The following is a 19400-nucleotide window of genomic DNA, read 5'->3' on the forward strand; positions in this document are numbered from 1 at the left end:
AACCGGTCTCTCGTCCCATCCCTCACCTTCTGGGCTGCTTGGGTTCACGTTCACTAACCAGAGGACCAGTCTCATAGCCCACTTCGACCTTAGCTCCCCCTTTCTAAAGACTGCCCATGCCAATGCTTTTTATAAAGCTGTTCTTCCATCATTTCCAGTCTCTGTGCAGCCTGCTCAGCTGTGGTCTGTGGAGCTGATTAGCATATCAACCTATACCTTCAGATATTGCAAGCTCCCATAAGTTGTGATGATTTTTACTAGTGTTTATTTGGATTTGTTGACATAGGGTCTCTTTCTACATAGCTCTGATTGTCCTGGAACTCTCTATGTAGACCAGGCTGGGCACTCACAGATTTGCCAGACTCTGCACCAGAGTTCAAAGGCAGCCTTGTCTACAGAGTTCAGCAACTGAAGATGTAAGCCATTATGACCAGCTTTTTTTTAAACTGGCTTTCTCACCCCCCCCCCCTTCCTTAGTATGCTTCTTAGCCCTCTTAGAATACCACTTCTAAGAACACAGGGAGATTACAGGTTTGTTCTCTGTGCCACAGTACTGTACAGCAGGCATACCATTGTGAATAAACAAATTTTCGTTGTGATATATACCATCTCCTTGACAATCCTAGTTAACATTTAGTATAAAAAGGATTTTTTGTCTTTTTTGAGACAGGCTCTCATTATGTAGCCTTGGCTGTCCTGGAGCTCAGAGATCTGCCTGCTTCTGCCTCCTGAATTTTGGGAATAAAAATCATGGACTGCCATACATGGCTATAAAATGCCTCTATTTTTAAACCCATTTTGAAAATGTAAAATAACCAAACATGGTAAATGAGTGATTGTCCTATGGAAAATATTGTGAATAAACTCAAACAATCCAAAGTAATTTAAGTCATGATATTCCTTTATTAGTGCTAGCTCCTTTTAATTTTTATGAGCTAAACAATTTAATATAAAAATGTCATTTCTTGTTCATACAGTATATAAAAAAGTATAGTGGTCTGGTTAGTTTTCAATAGTTTGTTTTTAGCCAGATGTCATATAAGTCTATGACTGTAACAAGTGAGAACAGTATAAATAAGTTCTGTAGTATTTACACTTAAACAGAAACTCTCCCAAATGGTGCCTAAGAAATTAACTTAAGAGTTAAAATGAAACTGATTCAACATTGAGACTTTAATGCTTTGTAAAGTTTCATATTATTGCTATACTAGCTTTGGCTATAATTCTGCATAGTTACTTATAAAGTGTTTCTGCATTTCACATCACAGTAGGAAGTTTTAGCAGTACAAAACAAACACTAGCTCAGAAAAGGATCCATCCTCCCGAACCTAGTTTTTCTTTGTATCTGGCTTCTTGCTTTTGGGAACAAGGAATACATTGCCATCTCTGGTTTGCTGCAGAGAGTATTCACTGGGAGAGTAAGGCTTTCCATCCTCATCACGTAACATGCTGAAGACTTCAAGATACAAAGTGCTGAGCCGCCTTTTCAGTAGATGGAGGTTTCTGTCATTTTCTCCCTTTTCTCTGAGTAGTTTTTCTCTCTCGTCTTTTAAGTGGCCCAAGTCTTGCTCCAGCTCCACAATGTTCTCCAGCTTCCTTTTCCTACAGTTCTGAGCGGCGACTTTATTCTTCCCTCTCCTGCGTATATCTCGGATTAATGCAAGCTGAGCTTCATTGAATTGCTCCTTGGACATCATTTCATTGAAGTCATCAACAGGGAGGTTAATGATTTTTTCGACAGGGAATGGGATATGGAGAGCTTTTGCCCTAAGCTCATCTCTTGTGAGATGAGCCTCTAAGCGGCTTGAATGTTTGTCTTTTGTGAATGGGACTTTTTGATGACCAGGACTCACAGGTACTTCTTTTTTTGTTGTATTTTCACATTGGGATTCATGCACAGGAGCACTGTGCCCTTGAGCTGGTGACAGAGGCTGTACTGTATCTCCAGAAGCATGTGTTGGCTGTGCTTTAGGACCATTCTGTTTGACACTTCCAGGGGCACTATCTAGCTCCTCCATTTCCGAGTCACTGAACCCAGGCGGCGGGTCTCCGTAAATGGAAGACTCCACAGAGTGCTCCGGGGACGTTCGGCTGGGGCTCGTGTTCAGTGAAATGCCAGAGTCAGAGTCATTGAATTCCGCTGTGCCTTCGGTGTGCTTCTGGTTGAAAGCTTTACACAGTGACAGGTCACAGCCTTCCATAGTCCCGGCCAGAAGTTCAGAGAGTGACTGACTGATGGCAGCAGAGGAAGGACTGCTGCCACCGCCACTGGGCTCTGCTATGAAAGCAGAATAAAATTCATCACCAAAATCTGTGTTTAAGGTGGGATTTGAGTCTAAGGAGGTCAGCTGGCTGGCATCATCAGTGGAGAGGATGCTGCTGAAAGAATCCTCAAAACCATGAAGGAAATGTGGACCACAGTTGCCTACTTCTTTTTCCAGCGAGGAGATCGATGAGTAAAAATGGTAATTGCTGTCCATTTCTGTCAGTGTGGCTTCTGGGCTGGGAACAGCAGCAGTCTCAGCCAGCTGCTTGTTTTCGGTATTAAGACACTAGAAAAGAAGGTCACATTGTATGAGCAGAGGCTAAGTGCATTTTAGATCAATTCCCTACCCCCCAATCCAAGGTGTTCTTTTTCAATAATTCCTACAACTCCCATTTTTTTAAAATAGGTAAGTATTTTTGTCAGAACTCTAAATTAGCTTTCAGTCTTAGAATGAATTTATCCAGAAATGGTCAGTCTGAATACCTAAATACTATGTGTGTTAAGTGAGCCTGGGAAGCTCTCATGAGTAATTTAAATGCATCATCAATTTCTTCCTTTGAGTAGGTAGCATGTAAATAATAAATAACTGGGATGACTAATTTAAAAGGGCCCACAGAAAAGAGCAGACTCCTAGGGCTCTCTTACCTGTAATTCGGGAATGGAAAATAGCTCCTGCCAAACTTGCTCCATGTCCTGCTGTATGCTGCTTAAATCAGTCATGGCTGCCTCCAGAGAGCTATCAAGGGACTGAGCCTGATCAGGGGCAGTGAAGACTGAACTTTCAACATGGCTGGGAACATCCAGGGCAAGCGACTGAAATGCAGGTGAAGAAACCTAAGATTGACACGACATTTACGTGAGTGAGAGCTAAGGCATGTAGACCAGACAGCGGCAGAGTCTACAACTATCAGATTACTCATGTTTGCTTTTATAAAATGAAACATTTCTTCCTCCCCACTGACTCCACATTCATACACTACTAGGTTATTTCACTCCATGTGACTTCAAAATGGATAAAAACATTTATTAGGACTTAATTTGTACCCATAATATCTAGCAGAATGCTTCAAACAAGAGATTAATGCTGATTAATAGTTGTTCTTTACTAGTCAAAATATTTTATATGCCTATATCCATTTTCCAGGGAAAATTATTCTGATTCATGTTTCTAGCTATACAGTGAAATGGATGTGGTTTACAGGTCTTATTTTTAAACATCATATAGATATCTCATACAGTTTACTTGACAATTTCTTTGACCAATCTTTTCCTTCTAAAATTTTCTTCTCTTAATTGGAGACACATGAAAGGAACTAATATCAAATAAGGGAGTTTTGCTGTTAAGCAAACATTTTTATACCTCATGGTCATCTACAAATGGGAATGTCTCTGCCAAAAGCTGCATACAGTCTTCAAAGTACAAGGCATCTTGTTTGGGAATGTGGGCAACCTGGAGGAAGGGGAAAGGCACAGAGGAGCATCATTTATTAAATGTTCTAAGCACAAGGTCACGATGTTCAGTAAGACTTGTTCATAAGGTCTCATTCAGAAATCAATTTGTCGCACAGATTCAAACCAGATCACTTGTGTTCAAATTATTAGTCCCTCCCCTTTAATAAACAGGGCTAGGGGACTGAACCCAGGGCTCTGTGCTAGGCAATAACCTCCCCTCATTTTTGAGTGATCGGGCGAATGCTTTAGTTGTTTAGTCAACATATAACATGGGAATCATACTTAACACAGTTAAGTCAGTTAACCATACAATCAGGGTCTTGCCTACCACAATGAGCAATGCCTACTTCTTTTACTCCCAACAGCACTTCTGCCTCTGTCTCATCCCCATAGAGGATGTTTCTGTAACTCACAAAGTCCTTCTTGTGATCTGTGTCGTGATTATCAAAGGAATTCTCAAAGGAACTCAGGCACTCACTCATCAGGAAGCTAAGCTTGGAAACTTCTCCTCCTCACAAAAGACACAGTAAATGGCAGACTAAGAACTCAAATCCAGATAGTCTGCTTTCTCACTAGAGTTTTCCTTAGATCCCACCAGAACAAGTGTACCTGGGAGTAGCTGGCAGATCCACTGGTGTCTGTCTGGATGTGCTGGGCTGGCTGAATTGGGAGGAATTCTCCCGTTTCTTCATCCAGTTGAAACTGAGCGAAAAAGGCCTTCTCCTGTTCCTTCTGGAGTTGCTCTTGTCTTTCCTTTTCGAGTTTTTTCTGTTTTTCCAGCTCATAGTCCTTCTGTCGCTGACTAAAGTCAAACACTTCTCGACTTACTCCAAGATCTATGTCTTGCCTCCAAAGGATGTCAATCAAATCCATGTCCTATGTTTAAAACAGAAAAGGAAGGCGAAACCATGGTTAAGATGGTTCACACGGGTTAATTCACTGCATGTTATCACTGATGGGGAAGAATACAAACAAACTGAATGAGAATACAGATCGAAGAATCTAGAAGACTGTCAATTCCATTCACTCAATATATATTTGCTAAAAGCAACAAGATCTAGCTACCCATTCCAATCAGTTTGAATCACTAATGACTGCATAACAACAGAAATAGCTAAACTTATGCATATTGCCATACTTTTAAGAATCCCACTCCTCTTTCTCTCCTTTTTAAAGACTTACTTATTATGTATACAGTGGTCTGCAGGTGTATATGCCTACAGGCAAGAAGGATCAGATCTCATTATAGATGGTTGTAAGCCACCATGTGGTTGTTGGGAATTGAACTCAGGACCTCTGGAAGAGAAGCCAGTGCTCTTAACCTCTGAGCCATCTCTCCAACAGCCCCAACCCCACCCCACCCCATCCCTCGCCTTTAGAAGAGAGATTAGAGCAAATGCACTGAGACACATGTCTGCCATGAACCCTGTCTCAACAAAACAAACATCCCCCAAATAAAAACCAATATTCAGGGGGTTGCTTTGTTTTAGTTGAGACAGGGTTTCTCCGCGTGGCCCTGGCTGTCCTAGAACTTGCTCTGCAGACCAGGCTGCCTTCAAACTCAGAGAACCACCTGCCTCTCCTGGGATTAAAGGCATGCGCCACGCCACCACTGCCCAGGCACTTTTTTTTTTTTTAAAGATTTATTTATTTATTATATGTAAGTACACGGTAGCTCTCTTCAGACACTCTAGAAGAGGGCATCAGATCTTGTTACGGGTGGTTGTGAGCCACCATGTGGTTGCTGGGATTTGAACTCTGGACCTTCGGAAGAGCAGTCGGGTGCTCTTACCCACTGAGCCATCTCACCAGCCCCCACATTTTTGTTTTTTGAAATGGGATCATATAGCACAAGCTGGCCTTGAACTACTAACCCTCCTGCTCTGTTAACCAAGGGCTGGGATGTACTACCACTAACACCTGGCTTCCAGTTATAATTATGTACTAACATGGGGTAAAACAAATTCTGCCAGACCACCTGATCATGTCTGACTCCCTCAGCCAAAGGACTGGATGACAATTTCTAATGGAACTTACCCTAAAATCATCAGTGTCAATCATGCCAAGAGTTGATTTTAGCACAATTATTTTTTCTTGTTCCCACCAAATGATAATGCTTCCAAACTTCAGAAGGTGTTAATTATTCTTTCCTGCCCCAGCATACGGATGGTTACCAAAGGAGACAAATTTCTTCACAAATATAAAATAAGCCAGAGTTAGCAAATGTTCACTGATGGGAGACCTGCTGTAAGCACCAAACTCCAGGTCAATGCGTAAGTAACAATGGAACAATGGACTGTAATGTAACACCGAGACTAGCTGAATATTACTCCCAAATCATGGGTGGGTCAAAATGAAGCTTCTAGGTACTCCTCTGAAACATGCTAACATATACTTTTGTTGTTTTTGTTTTTTGAGACAGGGTTTTTCTGTGTAGCCCTGGCTGTCCTGACACTCTGTAGCCCAGGCTGGCCTCGAACTCAGAAATCTGCCTGCCTCTGCCTCCCGAGTGCTGGGATTAGAGGCATATGCCATCACTGCTCTGCTTGTCTTTGTATTTTAAGGGAGTTGAGACATCCATAAATTAGAACACGGAGTTTGGGTGGTAGTTGAAATGTGGAGAGCGGTGAGCACCTCCTTGTACTTTATATTAGTCACAGACCCATTCAGTCACCACCAACAGTTTCCTATGATGACTTTCCCTCAATGCACATCCTAAACCATCCCAGTATGTCTTTGTTTTTCGTTTCCCGTAACATGATCAGAAAAGAACACCTTGGAGGATCCTTATCAAGAACCAGAAAGGCTCAGCTCACCTGGAACAGCTCTGAGCTAAAACTGTGGCCCCCACAGCCTAGCATGCATTTAGAGATGTTTACACTTTTTTTTTCTTTTTAAGATTTATTTATTTATTATATGTAAGCACACTGTAGCTGACTTCAGACACTCCAGAAGAGGGCATCAGATATTGTTATGGATGGTTGTGAGCCACCATATGGTTGCTGGGATTTGAACTCGGGATCTTTGGAAGAGCAGTCGGTGCTCTTACCCGCTGAGCCATCTCACCAGCCCTTTTTTTTTTTTTTTTTTTTTTTTTTAAAGACAGGGTTGCATGTAGCCCAGGCTGGTCACAAACTCACTATGTGCCAAAAAAGATAGCCTTGACTCCCATCTTCTTGCCTGCATCTCTCCATTGCTGGGATTACAGGTATATGCCACCCATACCTGGCTGTCATCTAATTGTTACCAGTAGGCCAGGGAACATCCAGTGTGATCATTGTCTGGCATCCACACAGGCTTCAAAGAGCCCCAGGAAGTCCTCTGCACTTTCAGAGTTGTGCTACAAAGTGTGCAAAAGAAAAAGAAAACTGCTTTTTAAAACCTAGCTGGTGAAAAGGTTCAGCACTGAAGATCATGCACTGCCCAGAGGACCTGGCACCCACTGAGTGAGGCTGTTCACAACTGCCTGGAACTCCAGCTCTAGGAAATCTGACACCTCTACCTTCTACACACACACACACACACACACACACACACACACACACACACACACACACACACGATTAACCCTAACATAAGTTTTAAAAAGTAAAAACAAGCTGATTTTAAGCAACTTTTATACTTTGGATTCCTAAACACACATTTTCCCATCAGAGTACAAGCTAGGGCTGATCCTGCTTAGCATCAAAAACCAGCCCATGTTCACAGTGATCTGGTCCTAAGCCTGAATGCAGACATTCTTATCTGAATGCAGCAACAGTGAGTTTCTTCCTGTGCCTAACACATTTTGCTGTTTTAGATTTCCACTAAGTTTCAGAAGAAAATGTCTGAAATTTTTTTTGAAGATGTATTTATTATATGTAAGTACACTGTAGTTATCTTCAGATGTGCCAGAAGAGGGGCATCAGATCTCATTACAGGTGGTTGTGAACCACCATATGGTTGCTGGGATTTGAACTCAGGGCCTTTGGAAAAGCAGTCAGTGCTCTTAACCTCTGAGCCATCTCTCCAGCCCTTCCCTCCTTTTTTTTTTTTTTAAAAGATTTATCTATTTATTTTATGCATATGAGTACACTGTAGCTGTACAGATAGTTGTGGGCCTTCATGTGGTTGATGGGAATTGAATTTTTAGGACCTCTGTTCGCTCTGATCAACCCCACTTGCTCAGTCCCTATTTACTCTGGCCCAAAGACTTATTTATTATATATAAGTACACTGTAGCTGTCTTCAGATGACACCAGAAGAGGGCATCAGATCTCATTATGGGTGGTTGTGAGCCACCATGTGGTTGCTGGGATTTGAACTCAGGACCTTCAGGAGAGCAGGCAGTGCTCTTACCCACTGAGCCATCTCGCCAGCCCAAGAGCATGGCACACTTTACCTTTTCTAATTTTTTTCCCCCAGAGGTGATGACCAAACCCAGGGCTTTGCACTTGCTAGGCAAGTGCTCTACGACTGAGCTAAATCCTCAACCCTTTTTTCCCCCTCTTAAGACAAAGTTTCATACTGAAGCCCAAGATGGACTCGAGCTCACAGCTGTCCTCCTGCCCCAGCTTTCCAAAGCTAGGATTACAAGTGTGTGTCACGATGACCTAGCTTCAGATACTAGATGAAACTGTATGAAAAAGTCAAAGCATTACACTGGAAAGAAATACTGTACACGAGTCTGTTAACCCAAAGCACTGCCTGGGAGGCCCACAGCACAAGCGCTGTTTTCTGTAATGAACAAAGAGCTCAGCATTTCCTGTAGGGAACCCTGTGACTGGCGCATGACTTACACCACAAAGACCTATCCCCGACTCACTGCTCTGTGAAACCTGAACAGCATCTCAGAGGAAATGCTAGGGTGGAGCCCCTAACACGCGAGAACATGACAGCAGACAGCGGGGAAGAGAAGCATCTAAGGAGAACACTGCTCATAGCCAAAGTTCTGAAGAGCAGCTAGCTGTCCAAATCCCTGACCATGTGGGTCTCCCAGGAGGGAAGGCCACATAAACCGTCTGGGGAGGAAACCGAAAGCAGGCAACAGCTAGCACAGCACTCCAACAGATATTTTCTTAGACTGGAAAAAGCTGCCCAAGGGTAACACAAGTGCCAGGGTGAGCCTTGTGACGTACGGGGCAAATGCTGCCTGCCACTTACAGATTCCTGAGTGTGTTCCAAGTTCTGCTACAAACTTAGCTTACGCAAGAGACAGTAAGAAGCAAAATGTTGGACAATTCGTGTTCTATCACCATCTGCTCCAACAAAAAGTTAGATTCAAAATGTGGAATAATTATTTGCTGTCTGGGTAATCCATCACAGGCCTCACGGAAGGGTAGGTACAGTTTGACAACAAAGTCACGCCACTCTGAAATAAACATCTCTGCACGAGGGTAGACAGAGACCTTGAACACTGAAGCCATATTATGTTTCAAGCCAGTCTTTGAACAAACATTTAGCAAAAGATTTTAAAATGATTCCCACCCTACAATAAAGCTATTCAGTAAACTGAGAACTTGGCATATTGTTGAAATTAAAATTGTACCTTAAAATACAATTTTTAATTACTTTTTATTAGGGTGGCAGCAGGTTGGGTGGGAGCCAGACACATGTGCCACAGAGTATGAATGAGGTCAGAGGACAGCTTGCAGGAGCTGTTTCTCTCCCCTACCCTGTGGGTCTCAGGCACTAAGGCCATCCATCAGGCTGGGAGCAGGCACCTTTACCCACTATGCCATCTTTCTATCACCACAAAAACAGTAGCTCAACAAGCTGCTAAAAATGATAAATTGTACTTGTCATTTAGCACAGAATAAAAACTGGTCTTTGCTTCTAACTCTATAGTAAAGCTTGTTCTCCCTCCACCCCCTTTTATTGGGGATCTCACTATGGAGGTCAGGCTGACCTCAAACGCATCCTCCTCCTCCTCCTCCTCACTCAAGCTCCCAAATGCTGGAGTTACATACATGCGTACGCACACTCCGAAATACCCACCTTAGTTTAACCTTTGTTTTTCCGGCATTCTTGAGTGAGAAACACTTGGCTACACTGTCCATCCTATATCTCATTATGATGTCCAGCTGAATATATATTATTCACCTAGAAAGTAAACCTGGTTTAGCTCCCCTGTCAACAGACAATGCCCAAATATTTTTGAATAAAACCAGATAGAAAACAAGCCTCATGTTCTAGAGTCTGAAAGTCATCCAGGGGAGAGCTGTCAGCATCTGTAAGTGCACTGAGGGAATGCCCAAACCTTAACAACTGAGCAAACAGCTGCATAGTTAACTTCATTTACAAGGTCCTACTCTGTGCTCATACTGCCTAATAAATAAACACTGTATTTATTAATACCTATAGTATTGTAGTAATAAATGACTCCGGCAGATGTGTCTTTTAAATTTATCTTACTTATGACTGCTGTATTTCTAAATATTTGCCCATTTACTTCTCAAAGGTTCCTGTCCCACACTGCATTACATGATAGACAATATAATGCCAACTGCTTTTCAACAAAGATTCCAAAGGCAGAAGACAGGCCCATGGCTCACTGTAGTCAGCCCCACACCAAGCTCTTCTGGTTTTCACGAATTAATTTTCTAATTCTTTCTGTTACTACTATGAAATAGGTGATTAAAATATATGGAATAATTAAAATACAGAATAGTGTGGGGTCACAGAGGGCCTTACGGCCATCTAAATCAGGTACACTATTGCTGTTTATGTCTGTTACCTCAGCAATACTAGAAAGACCTGGTTTGAAAACTCATATACACTTGGAAGACTCTTAACACCCAGCACCAACCAACCTGTTTTCCTCCCTCAGAAATCCTCTCTCAATAGTCAACAACTAGAGATTTTCACCACATCAAAATTTCTGAATTCGAGCCGGGTGTGGTGGTGCACTTGGGAGGCAGAGGCAGGGGGATTTCTGAGTTCTAGGCCAACCTGGTCTACAGAGTGAGTTCCAGGAGAGCCAGGGCTACACAGAGAAACCCTGTCTCAAAAAACCAAAAAAAAAAAAAAAAAAAAAAAAAAAAAAAAAAAAAAAAAAAAAAAAAAAAAATCTGAATTCATACCAAATACAAATCACTCAGCAATGTTAAAGCCTCCATCACGAAAGCACCACCCCAGAGGCCATGGAGACATCCTCCTCTTGGTTTAGGCTAGAAAGTGTCTGCTTCCTCAGCCTGGCATGCTACATTACCGTGCACAGAAACGTCCACAGGCTGCTTCCTGTTCTCAAGCAAGGTTCTCAGCAATGACTCACTCAATCTAAGAAACAGGATCCGGCCAGCTTACTGGAACTCTCACCCATTACGCAGTCCATAACCTGCAACACGATGCAAGACGCCGCAAAACTGGAAAGTGAAGGCAGTCAGAGGCCCGACTTTCTCCAGAGGCATAGCTGTTTTGTGGTCAAAATGAAATCACCAAGGACATTCACTTTTCAAACCCTGGGTAACCCCACCTACCTGGTGGAGAAACCACCAAGCTCTGAATTCTCCACAAGAAGTTTCACACTTGGCTTCCAAGAGTTACAATCTGGCTGTGCTGGTGCAGGGCAGGCCTAGGGTTTATAGAAGTTACAAAAGGGTGGCCCCTACTCTGTCAGGAGAACAGCAATCCTTAGGATAAAGTTGTTGCATTCTCCCCATTCTGAGTGAGCAAGCCACACAGAGAAAGCACTTATGAACACACTTCAGTTACTGTTAGAACAACACACACATATCATTACCAAAAGAACCTTTAGGAACACTGCTTCCATCTTCCTCACCTACTTCACCTGAGTGGAAACAAAGCAGGGGACTAGGCAGGGAACTCAGTGCCTTGCTGTCTCCACCCGTGACCTCTCTGATGGGTCAGCTCAAGGAGGGAGGCCTCGAATCACAGAGGCTCTTTACAGAAACTGCTCATGTTTCTCAACGCTTCAAGCTCCTTTACCCATTTTTAGGGTTCCCCAAACTAAATTATTTAATACTCATGGTCATTTTTGGATCTAACCAATTAACAATTAACTAAACATAGCAACAATGAAGAGCGTCCACCTAGGCCCGAGGGATCGGGAAGAACTGTTGCAGTCAAAGACCCCGGCTCTTGAAACATGGCTATGTTGCTTGCCAGCAGTGGTACGGAGGAATTTTATATATAAATTTAATGTACTGAATTATATTTAGACCACAGAGAACACTTTAAAAAGCCTTTTTAATGAGCCACATGCACTTTTAGGGTACTTTTTTTAAAGTATGATTTTTTTCCCCCGGAGACAAGGCTTTTTGGTGTAACCCTGGCTGTCCTTGAACTTTCGAGATCCACCTGCCCGTGCCTCCTGAGTGCTGGGATTAAAAGTGTGTGACACCACCCAGCAAGTATGATTGGGGGGATGGGGGTCCTGTAAAATATAAGGAAAACCTCACAAATTTTCACATCGTCTCTGTGCAAAGGCATGCCAACCTCTGTGTCAGTCCAATTTTCCTGCACATGCCACAAAGACAGCAAGAACAAGCAATATTTCTTAAAAATAATATGCGCTAATGGCTAAAACTCTTGCCAAAAAGTGGTAGTAAGAAAAGTGGTAGTCAAGAACAGCAAGATTAGTGCAGTCTAAGTGGATCATTAGACTATCGACCATTGAACAACACATTCACACAGGTCACAGAAACAGTGAGGTGCCAGGGACGGACACAAGGACTGTTAGGAGACATGAGGAGCAGCATTAAGGATCTCTGGCAGCACAGAGAAGAGCCACCAAGTCTGCAGAGACACAACAGAAGTAGTAACTAACTGCCACTACGTACAACAGTCACAACCATGAACATAAACAAGGGTTAAGTCTGGACTCCCAAGGCCTGACTGACTCAGTGAGTATTTGAAAGCAACAGGTGTCAGGCACACTCCTGTAATCACAGTACTCGGGCGGCTGGAGCAGGAACCATTCTGAGTTCAAGGTCAACACGAACCGGAGCAAGAATATCTCACAACAGGGCAGTAAGAGCATATAAAAACCAACCCAGCTCCAACCGTGCGTTCTTGGTCTTTCTGTTTGACAGTGGCAACATTTTCTCTCATTCTCAACTGTGTGCATCCCCCTTCCCCCCAAGGTTCCAATTCCCTAGCTCAAGGAAAATTCTCATCCCCAGAGCCTTCCTTCCTCCTTACGTCTGGACTTTTTGGTACATGTGACTCAGATCACATGGGAACCACTGTTTATGCCACACAGTCATGGAATACCACTACAGAGAGGGCTGCCAGGATCACCCGGACAGTCCTCTGCTTTTGCAAAGGTGAGATAACTTGCCCAGCAGCAGAGGGCAAAGAACTGTAAAACTACCTCTACTCTACTTCTCTCTCTCTCTTTTTTAACCACGCTGGCAGAGGAAAAAGGATGTACCTCTATTTCACCATCCCTTTTCAATGAGCTCCCCACCCTCAGACCCCGAGATGAGGCTTCTCTAACTGTCCTGGAACTCATTCAGTAGACTAGATTGGCCTTTAGTAGACTAGATCCACCTTTCTCTGCCTCTCGAGTACTGGGAGTCCCCACACCCACTGTGCTTTTATGCTTTTAAAAAACTTCATGTTTGTGTGTGGGGGTGCACATATACCAACACATGGGAGTAGAGGCCAGAGGAAGGTGTCCTTATCACCTGGTCTTAACACTTTAAGTCAGGGTCCCTTCTTGAATCTGGAGTTCATGGTTTTTGGCCAGGCTAGCAGCCAGTGAGCTCCAGTAACCCTCCCGCAAGACTCTGGGGTAGGGCTACAGGCATGCCCGAGACCGTGCCACTTTGTTATGTGAATGCTGGATTCCAAACTCAGAATTGTGCAGCAATCACTCCTAATCACTGAGCCATCTCTCCAGCCCCCAGGTTCCCAGTTTACAGGAGAATGGAGAGATGGCTCAGCAGTTAAGAGTACTCACTGTTTTTCCAGAAGACCCAGGTTTGCTTTAAATTTAATTTATTTATGTATCGGTGTTTTGTGTGCATATATGGTGCATGCCAGGAGAGGGCCTCAGATTCCACTACAGATGGTTGTGAGCCACCATGTGGTTGCTGGGAACTGAGCTCAGAGCCTCTGAAAGAACAACCAGCACCCTTAACTTCTGAGCCATCTCTCCAGTGTGAATAAACTCTCTGGAGCCTATGCCCAACAATGCTCTAGACAAGTTCCTGTTCAGCTGCCTGCACATCCACAGGGATAAAATCCAGAGGATGCAGTGTACAAAGGGAAGAGTAGGTGGGTGAAGTCTTAGCAGCAGCAACACCCCAGCACAGCAAGCACAGCAAGTCTCGGATTGCTGAAGACAAGATACAGAAGAAAGGAGCCAAGTCTAGCCAGGCCGACCCATCCCTGGCTCTTTAAATTCTAGGAAGATATCCTTTCTAAGACTGTGTCTGTTGGCCATTGACTGACACTTAGAACAGGTTGTAACTGACTGTAAAGAAAGCTGAGGTCACAGCCAACTCCGGGGCTATAAATTAGTAATCCGAGGCTCAAAATGCTAAGTAGACAACTGGTGACAGGCTTTTTGGGACTGAGCAGAACACAGGAGAATACATCTGGTCAACCAAACACAAATTTCAGATAGACTTTCTCATTACAATTTCTTAAATTGACTTTACATGTGTCTTGTTTACATGATTTCACCATGTCCATGGTTGATATGCCTGCTAGGGTCAGCAGTGGGTGTCATATCCTCTGGAACTGGAGTTGTGGATGGTTGTGAGCCACTGTGTGGGTGCTGTGACTCAAACACGGGTCCTCTCCAAGAGGAGCTCCAAGAGTAACTGCTTAGCCATTTCTCCAGCCCCTCCACTACAGTTTCTTCTACTAAGAAAAATCACCAACTTTTATGGAATTCTCTGAACACAGAAACACTGACAATACTGTTGCAAGGTTACTCGCACACACCTCATCATCCTGCACTCAGAATGTAGGGGCAGAAAGAATTATTGCTGGTAAAGTGGAAGTCAGCCTGAGCTACAGATCAAAACTCAGTCCAGTCAAAGTAGGGGAAAAGCAAAAGCAAACGCGCGCATGCGCACGCGCACACACACACACACACACACCAAAACAAAACAAAACAAAAAAACAAGTAACAAAACCTGCTATGTGGACTTATCTGTGAAGCTAAAATAACAGCCTGTAAAATCCTGTTATCAGAAACCCAGGTGACATCTGACTAGTAGTTAGGGCCTCCAGGGACCCTGCACCCTTCCATAGAGGCATGCATGCTTTCCCCACCAGCAGTTCTGAATAGCATGCTTAATACAGAAGAGTCTCCTGCCACTCAGCCCCTGCCACAGCCTATCTAGGGCCTGGCCTCTAGGGTAACCTGACCACAAACAAACAGCCTGAAACTAGTGTGGACTCAAAAAAGCCTGAATTGGATAACACAGGCCACATATCCACGAAAAGCAACACAAAGCTGACTGTTCATCCCCCAACTTCAAGACTGGGGAATTGGGCAATACCCCTTGTTGTCCTTAAGAAAGACAGTTCTTGGGCACTGGCTCTAACATTCAAGTGCCTAGAGGTCACAAATATTCACTTGCATCTTAATGCCATGTAATTCCTATGCCTCTGTGTGACGGCTAATGAAAGAAAAAAGACACACAGTGTGTCTCCGGCTAGAGCTGCCTACCTCCATGCCTGAGCGGGTTCTGGTCACAGATCTCAAGTCAGGCCTGGGAAATCAGAACAACACAAAAAGGCCTAAGCTTTTAAGTGATCTCAGAACTCTATCTAAACACACTCAAATTCTTTCTTTCCTTAAGGACACAAGCTATGGGTCTGCTTTTAAAGTGTGCTGTTGTTTTCTGTTTGTTAGTTACTTTGTTTTTAAATCTATGGCTTTGAGTTGGATTATAGTCGCATCCCCTGCTCAAAACTTTTAATTCTAGAGTGCAGTAGGCAGACAGGTGAACCACAGAGTTTGAGGCCAGCCTGGTCTACAGAGCAAGTTCCAGGACAGCCAAGTCTTCTTAAGAGAAACACTGTCAAAACAAAACAAAACAGGAGGGGTGGGGGTGAGGAGAGGACAAGGAGATGGGCTGGTTTGGTCTGCATTTGGATTTAGCCTTCCTCCAAACTCAGACCCAGAGGGCTTTGGGAGGAAAAGACTTAAGTTAAAGTAGGAAAACTAGTATGGAGTCTTCCAACATGGATGGCCACACAAAGTATGGGAATATGAGCATTACTGTTCGTGAAAGTGTTATCACACTACCCAGGAATGACACACACAGTGAACACCTACTGAACACACTCTTTCCACTGGTCAGGGACAGCAGCCACATTCCTTTCCACCTGCCATGCTGTCTTTTCTAAGGACTAATTTTCTGTTTGTAACAGGAAAAAGATGAAGCTCTCGTCTACTGAGTTGCCGAGTCACTGTAAAGATGACCAGGTTCCAGGCCCTACTTGGGACTGGACACCATCAATTGATAGAAACCTTCTGCCTTGCTTTCTGCACCAGAAAGAGGGTGGGATTGGATTGGAAGATTTCTAAAACCTCTAAGTGTTTCAGATTTTATCATGTTCAAACTACAATTGAAAATTCATTTTAATGTAAAAATACACACTAATTTTAAATTACAGGATGCTCTAAAGGAACTTTATAAGAAATATAATGTGAATAACATATGTAATGATATTGTTTGCAGCTCAGACACAATAACAAAAACAACACAGTGAATTTAATTTGAACAATGTATTTAATCCAATTTGGTCCAATAGTATTTTAACATGTTAACAGGGTTGTTGTGATATTAAAGGTGACAGAGCACAATAATCTTACCCAACAAGACAGCATACAATGCTGTCCTACAAAGGCATGACTGGGAGCCCCAAGGCCCAGCTCCTGAGCTATGGAGGACTGCCTAAGGCTTATAAACAGAAAAGTTGTTTCTGCTGTTTATAAATGTCAAGTTCATTAAAACTAAAGCTCCAGCCTTTTGGTGTCTTTTACTCATCACATTTCAAGGCTGCAAGGCGACTAGTGGTTTCTGTGGTGGACAGAGCAGCCCTGCAGCGGTCCCCACTATGCCCATGCCCTCCTCAGGTGTCCTCTAAGCAAATGTTTCTGTGTGGCTAACAACTTCCTGAGGCTACAACTGTGGACATCAGCCCTTCCAAACTACTCTAGGAATTGTTAGCAATTACCCCAAAGAGCTGGTGTGAATCTGAATCACAAAGAGGGTTCTTAATGACTAAACTCATATTATTCCATAATAGCATAATTTTCAAATGAGATGATTACCATGGCTACTAAAAACATCATGTAAAGAATGTCAGAAAAGACATAAATTAATGCTGAGCTTAGAAATTATATTTCAACTACTTTCATATGTATATATCTGAAAATGCATCATGGTACTCACTATTGTTGCTGACTGCTACAAAGCAATTTGGGACTATAAAAAGGATTATTAGGGACTGGAGAGATGGCTAAACCAGTGGTTAAGAGCACTCACTGCTCTTACAGATAAGCTGGGTCTGTTCATGGAACCTATATGGCAACTCACAACTGTCTGTACTCTGATGCTCTCCTTCTGGACCCTGAAGAAATCGAGCACACGTGTGGTATACAGAATACATACAGGCAAAACACCCATATACATAAAAGGTAAATTAAAAATCTACTATATAGTTGTGTGAGACACTGGTCACACTGAGTTTTGAGAACAGAAGGTTACAATGTGGGGATAGTCTAAGTCCAGATAAAGTAGACATTATACTGCAACAAGAACAGCCACCACTGATCACATACTTTCTACGTGCTCAAAAAACTTGTTCCAAAACTTGTACCGCCTCCTCTGGATGCACAGCAATCCACCAAGTGGGCAGTAAGTCATCATCGTTCTGGAGTAAGGAAATGGAAGCACAAAAAGCTTTAGTACCTTTGCCAGCAAACACCCACCACATTGTGACAGTGGGAGCCACAGCAGGCACAGTGACCTTGTAGAACACAGGCGTCTACTCCTCAGCCCCCTTCTTTAGGGACGCTGTTTGAACAATGGACAGCACACTACAGCTTGGAAGCCTTGGGCAACTCTGCTGTGAACTGCATAGGTGACGATGTCCACTCACCTACCCTACCCTCACAGTGGATTCCAATTCAACAGAAAGCCAAGACAACACCGGTCCTCCCTCAAAATGAGCTTTCATATGAAGAAAGCGTGTAAGTGCCTCTTTAAAGTATAAAGGAGCAGGCTGGGGTGTGGCAGCAACACTATTAATAAATCTATCTCCTGGAGGGAGCAAATGTCAGTGACTATGAAAGCAGCGACTTTTTCTGGGTTTAGCCACTGCATGAAAAATAGAAGGTGAGGCCATAACTTGTTTGCGTCACCAGCACCTGCATGGCAACAAACAGTAGCAAATGCAAATGCCTCTCAGCTGTGCCATCGCTCTTCCAGGGTCCCAGGAGGTTTTCCCTTTCTTCACGCTCAGCTAACTTTAAAAGCCAAAGTTATTTTGGAAGAGGGAGTATAAAACAATACTTTAAAACCTTGAAGGAGGGGTGGGGGTGAGGAGAGGACAAGGAGATGGGCTGGTTTGGTTTGCATTTGGATTTAGCCCTCCTCCAAACTCAGAGCCTCGCCAAACTTCTCTATCCAGTTGTACTGACAGGACCCTAGAGTCCTAGGGTCCTAGGCCGGAATCCCTGAGTAAGAAAGTCTTGTGCCAGTGAAGAGACAGGTCTGGAAGTCATTCTATTCAATGGCTTATCAACCCACTTAATGACAAAGAATCCAGCAACAGGTTGGAGGGCCCCCAGGGGAACCTAGGCAGTGCATGTGGCCTTTGTTGGGCTGAGATTCACAAAAGGCCTGGCCAGGAGACTTCAGCTTCCAGACAGGCGGCAGGAGTTCGAGAGAAAGATCCCACAAAAACAGGACATTTATGGCAAAGAACACAACAGAGCAGGAAGTCTGAGCTCTGATGAGGCTGCAGATGGACAAGGAATTTTGTTTTCAAGTGGCCAATGGAAACCTCACATTGCTACACATTCAAATTCTCCCTAGAATGACAACTGGAGGTACAAATTGTTGAATATCTGTGTGCTGATTTTACTGATACATCACAGACCAAATCTACAATAAAAACCCAGTAAACCCCACTGTAACAGGCCTCTCACTAGGCCTCAGTTCTTCACTGAAAGGAAGCTCCTTCCATCACAGGGTGCAATAGAATTGTGCCCAACAAAAGTATTTTGTTAAAGCACATAGCAGCATGCCCTGTGCTGGGGAGAGCACAATCACTACAGCTGAGGTTAGGGTATTGTCTGTTTCTCATCTTCCCTTTGGTGAATACTAATAATTAGTATGGCTGGAAGCCAAGGAAGGGATTGCTACAGACTACACACTGACCTCAGAAGGGCCAAAAGAGGCACTCCGTCCATGCCATTTCAGAGAAGAATGGATTCTGAAAGCAAAGGACCAAGTCTGACTGGATTCCCCGGACTTTCGTCAATGGAACTGAGCAGACTGGCAGACGAGTTCCTAACAGAACATGCAAACACAGGCCCTGTGAGGCCAAGCACAGCTGATTTTGTGCTGTAACCTATGAAGAAAATCTACTCCCTTTAAAAAGGTTGGGTTTTAGTGCCTGGCAAACACCGAAGTGGATGCTCACAACCAGCTATTGGATGGAACACAGGGTCCCCAATGGAGGAGCTAGAGAAAGTACCCAAGGA

General features: G+C 43.6%; 1 protein-coding gene across 5 annotated transcripts in view; it reads right to left on the reverse strand.

Annotated features, from left to right (window-relative positions):
• Positions 1 to 862: 862 nt before the first annotated feature.
• Nfe2l2 (nuclear factor, erythroid 2 like 2) overlaps positions 863 to 19400 on the reverse strand; it is a 29092-nt gene continuing 10554 nt past the window's right edge. The window contains exons 1-5 of one of the 5 annotated variants that reach the window (XM_029536214.1): positions 4901 to 5008; positions 4328 to 4594; positions 3627 to 3716; positions 2912 to 3100; positions 866 to 2552 (exon numbers count right to left, since the gene is read on the reverse strand). In XM_029536214.1, coding sequence (XP_029392074.1) covers positions 1329 to 2552; positions 2912 to 3100; positions 3627 to 3716; positions 4328 to 4591 — 1767 coding nt within the window. In that variant the 5' untranslated portion in view covers positions 4592 to 4594; positions 4901 to 5008 and the 3' untranslated portion in view covers positions 866 to 1328. Of the gene's footprint in view, positions 2553 to 2911; positions 3101 to 3626; positions 3717 to 4327; positions 4595 to 4900; positions 5009 to 5755; positions 5909 to 19400 lie in introns of those variants that run through there. The other 4 variants (XM_029536213.1, XM_021193144.2, XM_029536215.1 and 1 more) reach the window with 4 other exon arrangements.

Source organism: Mus pahari, chromosome 3, assembly GCF_900095145.1.
Source record: "Mus pahari chromosome 3, PAHARI_EIJ_v1.1, whole genome shotgun sequence".
NCBI lineage: Eukaryota > Metazoa > Chordata > Mammalia > Rodentia > Muridae > Mus > Mus pahari.